At 46.8% G+C, this 17,676-nt stretch overlaps 1 protein-coding gene across 1 annotated transcript in view; it reads left to right on the plus strand.

The window, feature by feature from the left end:
- Positions 1–17,676, plus strand: part of ACADVL (acyl-CoA dehydrogenase very long chain) — a 48,284-nt gene that overhangs the window by 14,925 nt on the left and 15,683 nt on the right. Inside the window, exons 8-15 of the mRNA XM_087947405.1 lie at positions 2,016–2,145; positions 3,163–3,285; positions 5,459–5,657; positions 6,353–6,457; positions 8,000–8,086; positions 11,770–11,832; positions 14,631–14,732; positions 14,881–15,090. Of these exons, the coding sequence (XP_087803531.1) occupies positions 2,016–2,145; positions 3,163–3,285; positions 5,459–5,657; positions 6,353–6,457; positions 8,000–8,086; positions 11,770–11,832; positions 14,631–14,732; positions 14,881–15,090 (1,019 nt within the window). The remainder of the gene's footprint in view (positions 1–2,015; positions 2,146–3,162; positions 3,286–5,458; positions 5,658–6,352; positions 6,458–7,999; positions 8,087–11,769; positions 11,833–14,630; positions 14,733–14,880; positions 15,091–17,676) is intronic.

The raw sequence follows: 17,676 nt of genomic DNA on the forward strand, positions 1-17,676 counted from the left end.
GTTATGCTTTATTTTTTATTTATTTTATTTCTGTTTGTATTATATCTTATGTTTTTATTGATTGATTTTTTATTTATTTATTGTTTGTGTTTTGTGTATTTATGTTTTGTTTATGTTTATTTTATTTATGGTTTTATTTTTTATTTTGTTATTTGTTTTTGTATTTTATTTTTGTATTTATTATGTTTATTGATTGTTTTTTATTGTTTATTTTTATTAGGTATGTTTTATTTATTATGTTTTATTTATTTCCATGTGTATTTTTATGTTTTATTTATTTGATGTATGTTTGCTTATGTTTGTGTTTTATTTGTTATTTATTGTTATTATTGATTGGTTGTTTTTATTTATTATTTGTTTTTATAATTCAATTGATGTCCCAGCTTTGGTTATGCAGTTCATCAGGGCAGCATCTCCAACTTTCTCACAACAACCCTGTGAGGTTGAGCTGAGAACGAGAGGGACGAGCAAGCCGGCTTTTCTAAGGCGGAACTAGAACTCAACATCGCCTGGTGACAGGCCCAAAGTCACCCAGCTGGCTATGGGTTAGGCGGGACTAGAACTCACCATCTCCTAGTGATTGGCACATCCAGCCGGCTTTTCTAAGGTGGAACTAGAACTCAACATCGCCTAGTGACAGGCCCAAAGTCACCCATACGGTTAAGGCGGGACTAGAATTCCCAGTCTCCAAAGTCACCCAGTCCGCTTTCATTTCTAAGGCAGAAACTAGAACTCACGCTCCCTTGCCGTCGTCCCAAACTCAGCCCGTCTGCTGCCTTTCCTACCTAAGACAGGATTAGGAACTTACATTTCCTTGCGATTGGCACGATGGCACCCGGCCCGCTTTTCTGACGGTGGTGGGACTAGAACTCCCGGCCTCCCACTTTCTCGCCCAGCACTCAAAAGATTCCTTTATTCGGCGTGCCGGCAGCCCCCGGGAAAAAGGTGCTTTTTCACCGCAGGCTAAGTCCGGCCGGCTGGGAGATGAGTAGCTGTTTGCAGCACCACCCCCGGCCTTTTATCCCCAGAACTAGGGTGGGGCTTCGCTAGTAGCGATGGCTCTTCCGTCCCGAGGACCAGCCCATAGATTTCCACTGCTCTCCTCTCCTCTGCGCGTCAGGCACTGAACCCGGCTGTTCCTCCTCTTCCTCATCAGCCACTTCCAGACCTGGCGGCTGTTGACTTTCCATCGGAGGGCTGACGGACGGCCCGGGCTCTGCCCCTCTGTCTCTCTCCCTCTGCCAGCTCCATTCCCGCTTCCCCAGGGGTGGGATTCAAATTTTTTAACAACCGGTGGCTTGGTGGTCATGTGACTGGGGGGACGTGGCTTGGTGGTCATGTGATTGGCTGCGCGTGGCGCACTCAGTATCACTCGCATCGAGGCACGCATCTCCTCGCCAGGACTCTCATGACCGTGGGGATGCTGCAACGGTCGCAAGTGTGAAAGACAGTCATAAGTCCCTTTTTTCGGTGCCCTTGTAACTTTGAATGGTCCCTCCACACAAGCAAAGGACCAGCAAAGGAGAGAAAAACAACTCCAGAAAAGTTCCAGAGACAGGAAGTCTAGTCCTGCCAAGAATGTAATAAGGGTGAAGGGAGAGGCAGTTTCTGTCAGCAACACCAGAATGTTTCCTTCCTGCCTTCCTTACAGGATTAGCCCAGTAATTTCTTCTAACAACCGGTTCCCTGAACTGCTTAGAAGGTTAACAATCGGTTCTAGCGAATAGGTGCGAACTGGTAGAATCCCACCCTGCTCTTCCTCCTCAGAGCTCTCAGGTTGCCCTGATGCTGACCCTGACTCCCAATCTTCCTCCTCCTCCTCCTCTGATCCTCCCACTCCGCCTCTGATTCGGTTTGTGGAGGGGCCAGCGGCTGACAGGCCACAACACTTTTCCTCTTACATTTCATTCACCTGTCGCTTGCGCGTTTGATGTGCTGGGATGGGATGGGGGGAGGAGGGTATAGGGACACACTTATTCTGTCACTCCCACCCACCACCACCACCCCTTGCCCAGGTGAGACCATCGCCGCCTTCTGCTTGACTGAGAACACCAGCGGCTCCGACGCAGCCTCTATTCGGACCAGGGCCGAACTCAGCCCCTGCGGTACCTACTACACCCTCAATGGGAGCAAGCTGTGGATCAGGTGAGGTGGCCTGGGGGACGAGGGGGAGAGAAGGTGGGACAGGTGACATACCCCCCCCCTCCATCATCCAAACAATGTCTTTAAAAGGCCTTGAAATACCAGCAACTGTTCGTTTAGCGGCTGTTTGAAGTTACAGCGGCACCGAAAAACAGGACTTCAGGCCATGTTTCCCACTTAACGACCGTTGCGGCATCCCCGTGGCCATATGAACAAAATTCAGACATTGGACCAATAGACTCTTGAGGTCCGTCCTGGGGAGGGTGAGGGGTGTTTGGTGACCCCCGACCAGCTAAATCCCTGGGAAGCCGGATTCGCTTAAGGACCGTGGGACTCATTTAACCGCTGCAGGGATTTGCTTAACGGTGGGATTTGCTTAGTGACAGAAACAACAGTCGTCGTAAGTCAAGGACTGCCTGTAATTCAGGAGGAAAAGAGGTCTGGGAAATGAAGCCCCTCCCCAATTGTCTGTTCCAGACGAGAGGAGGGACCCCTTTGTGCCTCAGTTTCCCCACGTTCTGATCAGCATTAATTCCAGATTTGATTGGTCTGGATTGATTCCGGTTCTGGAGATGAGGCTGAAATTAAAATTTTCGGCCTACAAAAATATTGCTGATGAAGAATAAAACGGGGCAGAATTCCCATCGCGTCTGATTTTTCCCCCCTCACCTTTTCCACCGTCGTTAAACGAATCAGCAGTCATTAAGCAAATCAGGCTTCCGCGTTGACTGTGCTCCTCAGGTGACCCCCCCTCTTTCCTCCTCTCTCCCGCAGACAGCACGACCGTCGTAAATATGTGCCGGTTGCCTGAATTTTGCATTAGCGAGGATGCCACAACGGTCGCAAGCGCGAGGAGAAAGCTCCGTCCGCTCCCCCGCCTCCCAATTTCCGTTGTAACTTTGAACGGTTGCTAAACGAACAGTTGTAAATGAGAAGGCAAAGAGAGAAGGGGAAATAAAAAAATAACAAGGATTCAATTTCCAGAGAAGGTTTTTCAAAATTGTGCCTTTTCTCACCCAGCAATGGCGGCCTGGCCGAAATCTTCACCGTTTTCGCCAAAACGCCGCAGCAAGACGAGACGGGGAAGATAAAGGACAAGGTCACGGCCTTCATCGTGGAGCGAAGTTTTGGGGGGGTCACCAGGTGAGCTGTCAAGGGGAAACTGCCCCCCCCTCCCCAAATATCTGAGCATTGGAGTTTCCGGGGTGAGTTCCCACACACCCCTTGAGTCACTGGGGCAAAGTTTGGGGAAGGGCAGAGAAGGGGAGCACTCCCGTAGGGGTGTTCTTTGGCAGAGGTCTCCAAAAGGTGGCCCCTTTAAGACTTGTGGACTCCAAATCCCAGGAATTCCCCAGCCGGCTTCAGCTAAGACCGCAACTCTCTCTGCCTGCTTTCTCTCTTGTCATCCCTTTCTCTGCAACCTGCCTGCTTACTCCCTTGCCATCCCTTCCTCTGCAATCTGCCTGCTTACTCTCTTGTCATCCCTTCCTCTGCAATCTGCCTGCTTACTCTCTTGTCATCCCTTCCTCTGCAATCTGCCTGCTTCCTCTCTTGTCATCCCTTCCTCTGCAATCTGCCCGCTTTCTCTCTTGTCATCCCTTCCTCTGCAATCTGCCTGCTTTCTCTCTTGTCATCCCTTCCTCTGCAATCTGCCCGCTTACTCTCTTGTCATCCCTTCCTCTGCAATCCGCCTGCTTACTCTCTTGTCATCCCTTCCTCTGCAATCCGCCTGCTTACTCTCTTGTCATCCCTTCCTCTGCAATCTGCCCGCTTACTCTCTTGTCATCCCTTCCTCTGCAATCTGCCTGCTTCCTCTCTTGTCATCCCTTCCTCTGCAATCCGCCTGCTTACTCTCTTGTCATCCCTTCCTCTGCAATCCGCCTGCTTACTCTCTTGTCATCCCTTCCTCTGCAATCCACCTGCTTACTCTCTTGTCATCCCTTCCTCTGTAATCTGCCTGCTTACTCTCTTGTCATCCCTTCCTCTGTAATCTGCCTGCTCTCTCTTGTCATCCCTTCCTCTGCAATCTGCCTGCTTACTCTCTTGTCATCCCTTCCTCTGTAATCCGCCTGCTTTCTCTCTTGTCATCCCTTCCTCTGCAATCCGCCTGCTTACTCTCTTGTCATCCCTTCCTCTGCAATCTGCCCGCTTAGCTCTCTTGTCATCCCTTCCTCTGCAATCCGCCTGCTTCCTCTCTTGTCATCCCTTCCTCTGCAATCCGCCTGCTTACTCTCTTGTCATCCCTTCCTCTGCAATCCGCCTGCTTACTCTCTTGTCATCCCTTCCTCTGCAATCTGCCTGCTTCCTCTCTTGTCATCCCTTCCTCTGCATTCTGCCTGCTTTCTCTCTTGTCATCCCTTCCTCTGCAATCTGCCTGCTTACTCTCTTGTCATCCCTTCCTCTGCAATCTGCCTGCTTAGTCTCTCGTCATCCCTTCCTCTGCAATCTGCCCGCTTTCTCTCTTGTCATCCCTTCCTCTGCAATCCGCCTGCTTACTCTCTTGTCATCCCTTCCTCTGCAATCTGCCTGCTTACTCTCGTCATCCCTTCCTCTGCAATCCGCCTGCTTACTCTCTTGTCATCCCTTCCTCTGCAATCCGCCTGCTTACTCTCTTGTCATCCCTTCCTCTGCAATCTGCCCGCTTACTCTCTCGTCATCCCTTCCTCTGCAATCTGCCTGCTTTCTCTCTTGTCATCCCTTCCTCTGCATTCTGCCTGCTTCTTCTCTTGTCCATCCCTTCCTCTGCATTCTGCCTGCTTCTTCTCTTGTCATCCCTTCCTCTGTAATCTGCCTGCTTCCTCTCTTGTCATCCCTTCCTCTGCAATCCGCCTGCTTACTCTCTCGTCATCCCTTCCTCTGCAATCTGCCTGCTTACTCTCTTGTCATCCCTTCCTCTGCCTTCTGCCTGCTTCCTCTCTTGTCATCCCTTCCTCTGCATTCTGCCTGCTTTCTCTCTTGTCATCCCTTCCTCTGCATTCTGCCTGCTTCCTCTCTTGTCATCCCTTCCTCTGCAATCCGCCTGCTTCCTCTCTTGTCATCCCTTCCTCTGCATTCTGCCTGCTTTCTCTCTTGTCATCCCTTCCTCTGCAATCCGCCTGCTTCCTCTCTTGTCATCCCTTCCTCTGCATTCTGCCTGCTTCCTCTCTTGTCATCCCTCCCTCTGCAATCGCTCCGCTCTAGGGAGGGGGAGGGAAAAAAGAACAACAGGGATGGTTGAATGGGGAATTCTGGGAGTTGAAGTCCACCCGTCTTAAAAGTTGCCACGTTTGGAGATCTCTGTTCTGGGGTGTCTAACTTCCCTTCCTGTCCCCCACAGCGGCCCTCCTGAGAAGAAGATGGGCATCAAGGCGTCCAACACGGCCGAAGTCCACTTTGATAACGTCCGGGTGCCGGTGGAGAACCTTCTGGGCGCGCCAGGTGCTGGGTTCAAGGTGGCCATGAATATCCTGAACAACGGCCGCTTCGGCATGGCAGCCGCCATGGCAGGGACCATGCGGGCGCTTATCCACAAGGCAGTGAGTGGCTTTGGGGCCCCGCTTTCTTCTCAGGTGCCCCCTTGAAGTTATCATCCAGAGTGTATTCCCTCCATCCCCTTATACTGGCAGTCCTCGCTTTAACGACCGTGAGCGAGGCCCAGTTTTTCTGTGTCTAAACGAGACGGTTGTCCACTGAGTTTTGAGGTCATTTTATGACCTTTTATGCCAAGAATCATTGCTTTGGTGTGGTAATTCAGGCAGCCCTTCACTTACGACTGCAATAGAGCCCATAATTTCTGCCGGTAAGCGAGACGTTGGTCAAGTGAGTTTTGTCCTGTTTTACGACCTTGTTCCCGTTTTACGACCTTGTTCAGTGAATCACTGGGGTAGTTCAGTGAGTCCCACAGTCGTTAAGTGAAACCAGCTTCCCCGTTGACTTCACTTGGGAGGAAGGCCGCCAAAGGGGATTGTGTGACCCCCCCCAGGGACGCTGCCGCCATCATAAATACGAGTCAGTTGCCGAGTGACTGGGTTTTGATCATGTGACTGCAACGGTCGTAAGAGTGACAAATGGTCGTAAGTGTGAAAAACGGTTGTAAGTGCGAAAAACGGTCCTAAATCACTTGATTCAGTGCCCTTGTTAACGTTAAACGCTGAATGAACCGTTGCAAGTCGAGGACTAGCTGTTTCCCCGTCTAAACCCTACTCTCTTTTTATCCCTTTCTCTCCCAAAGGTGGATTTTGCCGCCAATCGGACTCAGTTTGGGGAAAAAATCCACACTTTTGGAGCCATCCAGGAAAAACTCGCCCGCATGGCGTTGCTCCACTACGTGACGGAGGTAGGGGCGTGCGCTTGCGTGGACAATCTGCAGGAGCGGGGGGTGCGGCAAGTGTCATTTCTCAGGACTGTGGGGTTCCCGACTAACTGGGCCGCCTTGAGGACTAGTATCTTAGAAAACAAATCCTGCGATACCAAAAAATTAGCGTGTAATAACGTAAAAACCCTTTTGGTGACACTTGTAGTCCTGGTCATAACGAATTGAGCCCTGAATTCCAGTCGTAAGTCATGCTGGGCATTTAAGCGGGTCAATACGGAACAGCGTCCACCAGCTCTTCTTTTGCGCCCGTCTTTAAGAGAACTCATAGTCTTAGTGGGTATTTTGGGGGTGTATTTTGGCCAGAAACGGGAATTAGACAAGCAGTTTGTGGCAAAATCGTTTTTGAGTATTTATAATTTTTATGGTATTTTATTTGATGATGTACAGGTTTTATATTGTATCCTTTTAATATGGTAATAATATGGTAATAATAATACAGTAATAATTAATAATATAATGAATATAAATTAATACTTGTATCCTTTTAATACCGTAAGATGCCCAGATTTGCCCTGTGGCAAGACGGACGGGCAATAAATTTAATAAATAAACTAAATAAATAAATAAAATTTTGCCCTGTGCCAAAATGGATGAGCAATAAATTTAATTAATTAATAAACTTAATAAATAAAAATTTTGCCCTGTGGCAAGATGGACGGGCAATAAATTTAATAAATAAACAAATAAATACAAGAAATAAATTAAACAAACAAACAAACAAATACAGTTTTAAAGTCTTAAATTGTAGTCACATGACTGCAGGATGCTACAAACAGACCTAAGTTCAACCTAATTGCTGAGTCTCCGAATTGTGATCGTGTGACAAGGGGCCTGGCCATAACTTCGAATCAAGTTCCTAAGTGGCCCCGAGCAGGAACGTCGTAACTTCAAACACTTGCTAAATGATTGGTCGCAAGTGGAGGACTTACCTGTATGTATTATATTTCTGCCCTGCCTGTCTCACCGATGCAGGAGGTTCTCGACTTACGACTGAGATTGAGCCCCAACCCTTCCGTTGCTAAGTGAGACATTGGTTCAGTGAGTTTTGCCTCATTTTACGACCTTTCCTGCCACCAGCATTAAGTGGATCACTGCCGTTGTTAAGTGAGGCACACGGTTCGTTAAGCGAATCCAGCTTCCCCATGGGGTCAGAAGGTCGCAAAAGGGGATCATACAGTGACCCAGGGGCACAACGACCGTCATAAATGCGAGTCGGTGGCTAATTTTCCTCATTTCGATCATGTGGAGAGGCGACAATGGTCGTTAAGTGTGAAAAACAGTCCGAAGCCCCTTTTTTTCCGGTGCCGTTGTAACTTCGGTCACTAAACGAACCGTTGTAAGTCGAGGAGTATTACGTATTTATTTTATTCCATTTTCACGCTGTCCGTCGCGGGAATAGGGCCCCTTCTGGACACTGTGCAGTATAATTAAAAAGGTTTAAAAGCGCTAAAAAATATTTGTTCTTTTATGCTTATGAAACTATATTTTTGGAAAACATTTTAGTCTATGGCCTACATGATCAGCGCCAACATGGACCGGGGGGCTTCTGACTTCCAGATCGAGGCGGCCATCAGCAAAGTCTTCGGCTCGGTGAGTGCTGGCGGGGGCCCAATGCAGTGAGGGTCTCTGACCTCCCCCCAGGAGACAGGAATGAAAAGAGGGAAGGGGAGGAAAGAAGGGAGGAGGGAGAACAGGAAAGGAGAGGAAGGGAGGGAGGGAGAAGAGGGAATGGGAAGGAAGGAAGAACAGGGAAGGAAGGAAGAAAAGGAAGGAAGGAGAAGATGAAAGGAAGGAAGGAAGGAAGGAGAAGAGGGAATGGGAAGGAAGGAAGAACAGGAAGGAAGGAAGAAAAGGAAGGAAGGAGAAGATGAAAGGAAGGAAGGAAGGAAGGGAGAAGAGGGAATGGGAAGGAAGGAAGAACAGGGAAGGAAGGAAGAAAAGGAAGGAAGGAGAAGATGAAAGGAAGGAAGGAAGGAAGGAGAAGAGGGAATGGGAAGGAAGGAAGAACAGGGAAGGAAGGAAGAAAAGGAAGGAAGGAGAAGATGAAAGGAAGGAAGGAAGGAAGGGAGGAAGAGGAATGGGAAGGAAGGAAGAACAGGAAAGGAAGGAAGAAAAGGAAGGAAGGAGAAGATGAAAGGAAGGAAGGAAGGAAGGAAGGGAGAAGAGGGAATGGGAAGGAAGGAAGAACAGGAAAGGAAGGAAGAAAAGGAAGGAAGGAGAAGATGAAAGGAAGGAAGGAAGGAAGGGAGAAGAGGGAATGGGAAGGAAGGAAGAACAGGAAGGAAGGAAGAAAAAGGAAGGAAGGAGAAGATGAAAGGAAGGAAGGAAGGAAGGAAGGAGAAGAGGGAATGGGAAGGAAGGAAGAACAGGAAGGAAGGAAGAAAAAGGAAGGAAGGAGAAGATGAAAGGAAGGAAGGAAGGAAGGGAGAAGAGGGAAGGGGAAGGAAGGAAGAACAGGAAAGGAAGGAAGGAGAAGATGAAAGGAAGGAAGGAAGGAAGGGAGAAGAGGGAATGGGAAGGAAGGAAGAACAGGGAAGGAAGGAAGAAAAGGAAGGAAGGAGAAGATGAAAGGAAGGAAGGAAGGAAGGAAGGAGAAGAGGAAGGGGAAGGAAGGAAGAACAGGAAAGGAGGAAGAAAAGGAAAGAAGGAGAAGAAGGAAGGAAGGAAGGGAGAAATGGGAAGGGGAAGGAAGGAAGAACGGAAGGAGGAAGAAAGGAAGGAAGGAGAAGAGGGAAGGAGAGGAAGGAAGGAAGAAAGGAAGGAAGGGAGGAAGAGGGAAGGGGAAGGAAGGAAGAACAGGGAAGGAGGAAGAAAAGGAAGGAAGGAGAAGAGGAAGGGGAAGGAAGGAGAAGAGGAAAGGAGAGGAAGGAAGGAAGGAAGGAAGGAAGGAAGGAAGGAAGGGAGAAGAGGGAAGGGGAAGGAAGGAAGGAAGAACAGGGAAGGAGGAAGAAGGAAGAAAAGGAAGGAAGGAGAAGAGGAAAGGAGAGGAAGGAAGGAAGGGAGAAGAGGGAAGGGGAAGGAAGGAAGAACAGGGAAGGAAGGAAGAAAAGGAAGGAAGGAGAAGATGAAAGGAAGGAAGGAAGGAAGGAAGGGGAGAAGAGGGAATGGGAAGGAAGGAAGAACAGGAAGGAAGGAAGAAAAGGAAGGAAGGAGAAGATGAAAGGAAGGAAGGAAGGAAGGGAGAAGAGGGAAGGGGAAGGAAGGAAGAACAGGGAAGGAGGAAGAAGGAAGAAAAGGAAGGAAGGAGAAGAGGAAAGGAGAGCAAGGAAGGAAGGGAGAAGAAGGAAGGAAGGAAGAACAGGAAGAAGGAAGAAAAGGAAGGAAGGAGAAGAGGAAAGGAGAGCAAGGAAGGAAGGGAGAAGAGGGAAGGGAAGGGGGAAGGAAGAACGGAAGGAGGAAGAAGGAAGAAAAGGAAGGAAGAGAAGAGGAAAGAAGAGGAAGGAAGGAAGGAAGGGAGAAGAGGGAAGGAAGGAAGGAAGAACAGGGAAGGAGGAAGAAGGAAGAAAAGGAAGGAAGGAGAAGAGGAAAGGAGAGGAAGGGAGAAGAGGGAAGGGGAAGGAAGGAAGAACAGGGAAGGAGGAAGAAGGAAGAAAAGGAAGGAAGGAGAAGAGGAAAGGAGAGGAAGGAAGGAAGGAGAAGAAGGAAGGAAGGAAGGAAGAAGGAAGGAAAGGAAGGAAGGAGAAGAGGGAAGGAGAGGAAGGAAAGAAGAAAGGAAGGAAGGAGAAGAGGGAAGATGAAGGAAGGAAGGAAGAACAGGGAAGGAGGAAGAAAAGGAAGGAAGGAGAAGAGGGAAGGAGAGGAAGGAAGGAAGGAACGGAGAAGAGGAAGGGGAAGGAAGGAAGGAAGGAAGAACAGGGAAGGAGGAAGAAGGAAGAAAAGGAAGGAAGGGAGAAGGAAGGAAGGAAGAACAGGGAAGAAGGAAGAAAAGGAAGGAAGGAGAAGAAGAGAAAGGAAGCAAGGAAGGAAGGAAGGAAGGAAGGAAGGAAGAAGGGAAGGGAAGGAAGGAAGAACAGGGAAGGAGGAAGAAAGGAAGGAAGGAGAAGAGGAAAGGGGAAGGAAGGAGAAGATGAAAGGAGAGGAAGGAAGGAAGGAAGGAAGGAAGGGAGAAGAGGGAAGGGAAGGAAGGAAGAACAGGGAAGGAGGAAGAAGGAAGAAAAGGAAGGAAGGGAGAAGAGGGAAGGAGAGGAAGGAAGGGCATGGCGCTGGCACTGGGCACTGGCACCGGGCATGGATCCTTTCCAGCACCACGAAGGATCTTTACCCCGATCCAGTAGGAATCCTGCTGAACCTATTTTGATCAGGAAGGAAGGAAGGAGAAAGAAAAAGAAGGAAGGAAAATGAAAAGAGAAAAATGAGAAAGGTAGGAAGGAGAGAAAAGGAAGGAAGGAAAACAAAAGAGAAAAATTGGGGGAGAGGAGAGAGACAGAGAGAGAAGGAAGGAAGGAAAATGAAAGGAAGGAAGGAAGGAGAGAAAAAGAAGGAAGGAAAATTAAAGAAGAAAGGGAAGGAAGGAAAATGAAAGAAAAATGAGGAAGGAAAGAGGGGGAAGGAAGGAAAATGAAAGAGAAAAACGGGGGAGAGAGAGAGAAGAAAGGAAGGAAAAAGAAAAAGGAAGGAAGAAGAGAAAGAAAGAGAAGGAGGAAAATGAAAGGAAAAAGGAAGGAAGGAAAACAAAAGAAAAGTGGGAAGGAGAAAGAAAAGGAAGGAAAATGAAAGGAAGGAAGGAAGGGAAATGAAAGAAAATGAGAAAGGAAGGAAGGAGAGGGAAGGAAGGAAGGAAGGAAGGAAGAGAAAGAAGCAAGGAAAATGAAAGAAAAAGGGAAGGAAAATGAAAGAAAAATGAGGAAGGAAAGGGGAAGGAAGGAATATGAAAGAGAAAAAATGGGGGAGGGAGGGAAGAGAGGAAAGAGAAGGAAGTAAAAAAGGAAGGAAAAGGAAAGAAAAGGAAGGAAGAAAAAGAAAGAGAAAAATGAGAAAGGGAGAAAAGGAGGTAGAGTGAAAAGGAAGGAAGGAAAATGAAAGAGAAAATGGAGAAGGGAGGAAGTGGGGAAAGAAAAAGAAGGTAGGAAAATGAAAGAGAAAATGAGAAAGGAGAGAAGAAGGAAAGAAAGAACATGAAAGAAAGCAGGGGAAGGAAGAAAGAAAAAGAGAGGGAGGAAAGAAGACAGAAAAAATGAAAGAAGGAGGGAAGGAAGGAAGGAATATCTGTCATATCCAGACAAAACGCTTCATTCAATATTGCTTTTATCTGTATTTTCCCCCGCCGCGTCCAGGAAGCTGCCTGGAGCGTATCAGACGAATGCATCCAGACCATGGGCGGCATGGGGTTCATGAAGGTAAATTTGGGGTGGGGCAGAGGGGTGGGGCTACTATCCCGGGTTCAAGGTAGCTTCCTTTATTTAGGTCACTGTCGAAAATCACAGCTTTAGCCAACCTGGTTTCTTATCTGCTCAGCAAACATCTCCAAGAAGGGTTTTGTTTTGTTTTTTTTTCCTTTTTACACGGCAATAAAAATTCCAGTCCTTGAACCTTTGGATTAGAAGTTATTAAATCTATATATATATAATATATATAATATATATATATAAAATATATATATAATATATATATATATATAATAGATAGATGATAGATAGATGGATGGATGGATGGATGGATGGATGGATGGATGGATGGATGGATGGATAGATGATAGAAAGATAGATAGATAGATAGATAGATAGATAGATAGATAGATAGATAGATAGATAGATAGATAGATAGATAGATAGATGATAGATAGATAGAGAGATAGATGATAGATTGATTTTAATTTTTAAAAAAATCCAGACTTTGATTTTATTTCTTTCGCCTGGTTTCCTGTTGAACTGGTGAAGATCACTAGGAAATTATCATTTGTTTAATGTCTGTTTAGAGAGAGAGATATAGTTATAGATATAGATAGATGGATGGATAGAGATATAGATGGATAGATAGAGATGATAGATAGATAGATGATAGATGATAGATAGATAGATAGATAGATAGATAGATAGATAGATAGATAGATAGATAGATAGATAGATAGACAGACAGACAGACAGACAGACAGACAGACAGATAGATAGATTTTAATTTTAAAAAAAATCCAGACTTTGATTTTATTTCTTTCGCCTTGGTTTCCTGTTGAACTGGTGAAGATCACTAGGAAATTATCATTTGTTTAATGTCTGTTTAGAGAGAGAGATATAGTTATAGATAGATAGATGGATGGATAGAGATATAGATGGATGGATAGAGATGATAGATAGATAGATGATAGATGATAGATAGATAGATAGATAGATAGATAGATAGATAGATAGACAGACAGACAGACAGACAGACAGATAGATAGATTTTAATTTAAAAAAATCCAGACTTTGATTTTATTTCTTTCGCCTGGTTTCCCGTTGAACTGGTGAAGATCACTAGGAGAAATTATCATTTGTTTAATGTCTGTTTAGTGAGAGAGATATAGTTATAGATATAGATAGATGGATGGATAGAGATATAGATGGATGGATGGATATATATATATATATATATATATATATATATATATATATATATATATATATATATATATATATATATATATATATATATATATATATATAGAGAGAGAGAGAGAGAGAGAGAGAGAGAGAGAGAGAGAGAGAGAGAGAGAGAGAGAGAGAGAGAGAGAGAGAGAGATACCATAGATAGATACCATAGATAGGTACCATAGATAGATTGATAGATAGAGAGATATAGATTAGATGGATGGATGGATAAGAGAAGAAGCAAGGCGTGCATAATGGATGTGTGTGTACACACGTCAAAAAAAATGCATTGAGGCTGGGGAATTCTGGGTGTTTGGAAGCCCACCCGGTTTAAAGCTGCCAAAGTTGAGAATCCTGGTTTGTTTCCTCAGTCTGAGAACCAAAGATTGCATTAGCTCATACGGTTTATGTGCCAATGCTCAATTATGGCTTGATCCACGCACCGGTTTCAGATCAAGCGTAGACTGGAGCATGGCACAGCATTAATGTCAGGCAAAACAGTTTGGCATCAGTCAGCTTCTCTCTCCCCCTCTCCTTCTGTTTCTCTTTCCCGTGCTGTCTTTCTCCTCCTTTCTTTCTCTCCTTTTTTCTTTCTTTTCCACCACCTCCTCTTTTCTCTTTCCCTTTTTCCTTTTTTCCCTTTCTCCTTTACCTTTTCTTTCTCCTTCTCTTTTTCTTTTCTCCTCTTCCTTTCCTCTTCTTCTCTTTCTCCTTCTTTTCTTTCTCCTTTCTCCTCCTTATTCTCTTTCTCCCTCTCTTTTTCTTTTCTTTCTCCTTCTTTCCTTCTCCTTTCTCCTCTTTCTCTTTCTCCTTTCTCCTTCTCTTTTTCTTTCTTTTTCTCCTCTTCCTTTCCCCTTCTTCTTTCTCTTCTTTTCTTTCTCCTTTCTCCTCTTTCTCCTTCTCTTCTTTCTTCTATTTCTGTTTCTCCTTCCCATTTTCTTTCTCTTTTCCCCTTCTCTTTTTCTCCTTTTCCTCTTTCTCTACCTTTTCTTTCTCCTCTTTTCTTTCTCCTTATTCTTTTTCCCCTCTTTCTCCTTTCTCTTTCCCCTCTCCTTTCTCCTTCTCTTTTTCTTCCTTTTTCTCCCTTTCCCTTCTTCTCTTTCTCACTCTTTCTCTCTCTCTTCTCTTCTTTCTGTTTCTCCTTCCCTTTCTCCTTTCTCTTTTTCTTTTTCTCCTCTTCCTTTCTCCTTCTCTTTCTCACTCTTTCTCCTTTCTCCTCTCTCTCCTTCTCTTCTTTCTTCTCTTTCTGTTTCTCCTTTGCTTTCTTCTTTCTCTTTTTATCCTTTTCCCCTTTCTCCTTTACCTTTTCTCTCCTTTTCTTTCTCCTTTCTCCTCCTTGTTCTTTCCCCCCTCTTTTCTTTCTCCTTCCTTCTCTTTCTCCTTTCTCTTTCTTTTCCCTTCTCTTTTCTTTTTTTCTCCTCTTCCTTTCCCCTTCTTCTTTCTTTCTCTCTTTCTCCTTTCTCCTCTCCTTCTCTTTCTTCTCTTTCTCCTTCCCTTCTTTCTCTTCTTCTTCTCTTACTCCTCCTCCCCCTCTTCCTCGTCCTCCCCATCTTGATTTCCCCCCGCGGCAGGAAAGCGGTGTGGAACAAGTGATGCGAGATTTGCGCATCTTCCGAATCTTCGAAGGCACCAACGACATCTTGCGGCTTTTCATTGCCCTCTACGGGTTCCAGGTGGGTGACTTTTTAGGGACAGGTGAGATTTGGAGGACCTGCCTTAAAGGCCAGGGGTGGGATAGGTCTGACCCTCCCTGACCCAGAAGGGTTGTGAGTAAGAAAATCCAGGTTTAATCCTGTCTGCCTGCTTTTCTCTTCGGTCCAGAACGCCGGGAACCAGCTTCGGGGTTTGCAACAAGCCGTCAAGAACCCCTTTGGTAATGCCGGGTTGTTGGTCAGCGAGGCGGGAAACGAGTCCGCAGGTACGCACTTCTTCCCGATCAGGTGTGTGGGGGGAAGAAGACACGAGAGGACGTGGGAGGAACCCTGCCGGCGGGTGGCGTCACTGGAGGGCGGCAATTCACGGCTTGGCCACTAAGCCAGGATGTGTGGCAAACCATCATGGCTTCCTACACACACACACACCCTGAAAAAGATCGCAGGATGCGGGGCTGTCCGCCAATCGGGCCTCTCGCGACGTTAGACAAATTATTTCTCCAGAAATCTCCCTCTACAGCAGAGTTTTCCAACCTTGAAGTTTTAAGATTTGTGGACCTCAACTCTCTCTGCCTGCTTTACTCTCTTGTCATCCCTTCCTCTGCAATCTCTCCACTCTAGGAAGTAGGAGGAAAACGACAACAGGCATGGTTGAATTCTGGGAGTTGAAGTCCACAAGTGTTAAATCAGGGAGTCCCCAACCTTGGCAACGTAAAGTCTTAAAGCGACCAAGGTTGGAGACCACCTAATTTAAGCCTGGAGGACTCCAATTCCCAGAATTCCCCAGCCAGCTTCGCTAAGACTTCAACTCCTCTCTGCCTGCTTCCTCTCTTGTCATCCCTTCCTCTGCAATCTCTCCGCTCTAGGAAGTAGGAGGAAAACGACAACAGGCATGGTTGAATTCTGGGAGTTGAAGTCCACAAGTGTTAAATCAGGGGGTCCCCAACCTTGGCAACGTAAAGTCTTAAAGTTGCCAAGGTTGGAGACCCGCTGATTTAAGACCGGCGGACTCCGACTCCCAGAATTCCCCCAGCCAGCTTCGCTAAGACTTCAACTCTCTCTCTGCCTGCTTCCTCTCTTGTCATCCCTTCCTCTGCAATCTCTCTGCTCTAGGAAGTAGAAAAAAATGAGCTATGGTTGAATGGAGGATTCTGGGAGTTGAAGTCCACAAGTCTTAAAGTGCCCAAGGTTGGAGACCCCTGACCTAAAGTCCTAGAGGTAGCAAACGCCTCCATTCTCGAAGGTGAACTGCTCCTGACATTGGAGGCTCTCTAGTTATCGGTTTGTCCTCGTCTCAACGACCGCGACTGAGCCCCAAATTTATGGTGCTAACCGAGGCATCAATTAAAGGGAATGTTAAGCTTCCTTGCCCCGCTCGTTCAGGGAATCCCTGCCGTTGTTAAATGGGTTGGTTCAGTGAATCTGGCTCTCCGCCACTGAATGTTTCCTCATCAGAAGGTCGCAAACGGGGGTCGCATGACCTTCTGGGTCATAAATACGAGTCAGTGGCCCAGTGTCTTGAGTTTTGATCCCATGACCAACCCTCATGCCTTAAGTCACTTTTTCCCCCAGTGCTGTTGGAATGTCGGTCACTAAATAAACTGCCTTTATGTGAGGACTACCTGAAATTTGTGGCTAACAGATCCAGCCTTTTTCCAGCAAGTCTGTCTCTTCTTCTTCTTCTTCTTCTTCTTCTTCTTCTTCTTCTTCTTCTTCTTCTTCTTCTTCTTCTTCTTTTCTTCTTCTTCTTCTTCTTCTTCTTCTTCTTCTTCTTCTTCTTCTTCTTCTTCTTCTTCTTCTTCTTCTTCTTCTTCTCCTTCTCCTTCTCCTTCTCCTTCTCTCCTTCTCCTTCTCCTCCCTCTCCCTCTCCTTCTTCCTCCCCCCCTCCTCCTACTTTCTTCTTCTTCTTCTCCTTCTCCTCCCTCTCCCTCTCCCTCTCCCTCTCCCTCTCCTTCTTCCTCCCCCTCCTCCTACTTTCTTCTTCTTCTTCTCCTTCTCCTCCCTCTCCCTCTCCCTCTCCCTCTCCTTCTTCCTCCCCCTCCTCCTACTTTCTTCTTCTTCAGATTACAGAGGAAGGGATGATGAGAGAAAGCGGGCAGATGACAGAGGAAGGGATGACGAGAGAAAGCGGGCAGATTGCAGAGGAAGGGATGACAAGAGAGTAAGCAGGCAGATTACAGAGGAAGGGATGACGAGAGAAGCAGGCAGATTACAGAGGAAGGGATGAAGAGAGTAAGCAGGCGATTGCAGAGGAAGGGATGACAAGAGAGAAAGCGGCAGATTGCAGAGGAAGGGATGACAAGAGAGAGCAAGCGGCGATTGCAGAGGAAGGGATGACAAGAGAGTAAGCAGGCAGATTGCAGAGGAAGGGATGACAAGAGAGAAAGCGGCAGATTGCAGAGGAAGGGATGACAAGAGAGAAAGCGGCAGATTGCAGAGGAAGGGATGACAAGAGAGAAAGCGGGCGATTGACAGAGGAAGGGATGACGAGATGAGAAAGCGGGCAGATTGCAGAGGAAGGGATGACAAGAGAAGCAAGCAGGACGGATGACGAGAGAAGGACGAGCAGACTGGCAGAGGAAGGGATGACAGAGGAAGGATGACGGAGGACGACAGAGAAAGCAGCGCGATTGCAGAGGAAGGGATGACAAGAGAGCAAGCGGCGATTGCAGAGGAAGGGATGACAGAGAGCAAGCGGCGATTTCGGCAGAGGAAGGGATGACAAGAGAGCAAGCAGGCTGATTGCAGAGAGGAAGGGATGACAAGAGAATGCAGAGCAGATGACAGAGGGCGATTGCAGAGGAAGGGATGACGAGAGCAAGGCAGATTGCAGAGGCAGGCGATGAAGAGAGCAGCGCCAGATTGCAGAGGAAGGGATGACAAGAGAGCAAGCAGATTGCAGAGGAAGGGATGACAGAGAGAAGCAGGCGATTGCAGAGGAAGGGATGACGAGAGAGGAAGCAGG

This window comes from Notechis scutatus, chromosome Z (assembly GCF_049901735.1).
Source record: "Notechis scutatus isolate UNSWTSFEM ecotype Mainland chromosome Z, rNotScu1.2, whole genome shotgun sequence".
NCBI classification, from domain to species: domain Eukaryota; kingdom Metazoa; phylum Chordata; class Lepidosauria; order Squamata; family Elapidae; genus Notechis; species Notechis scutatus.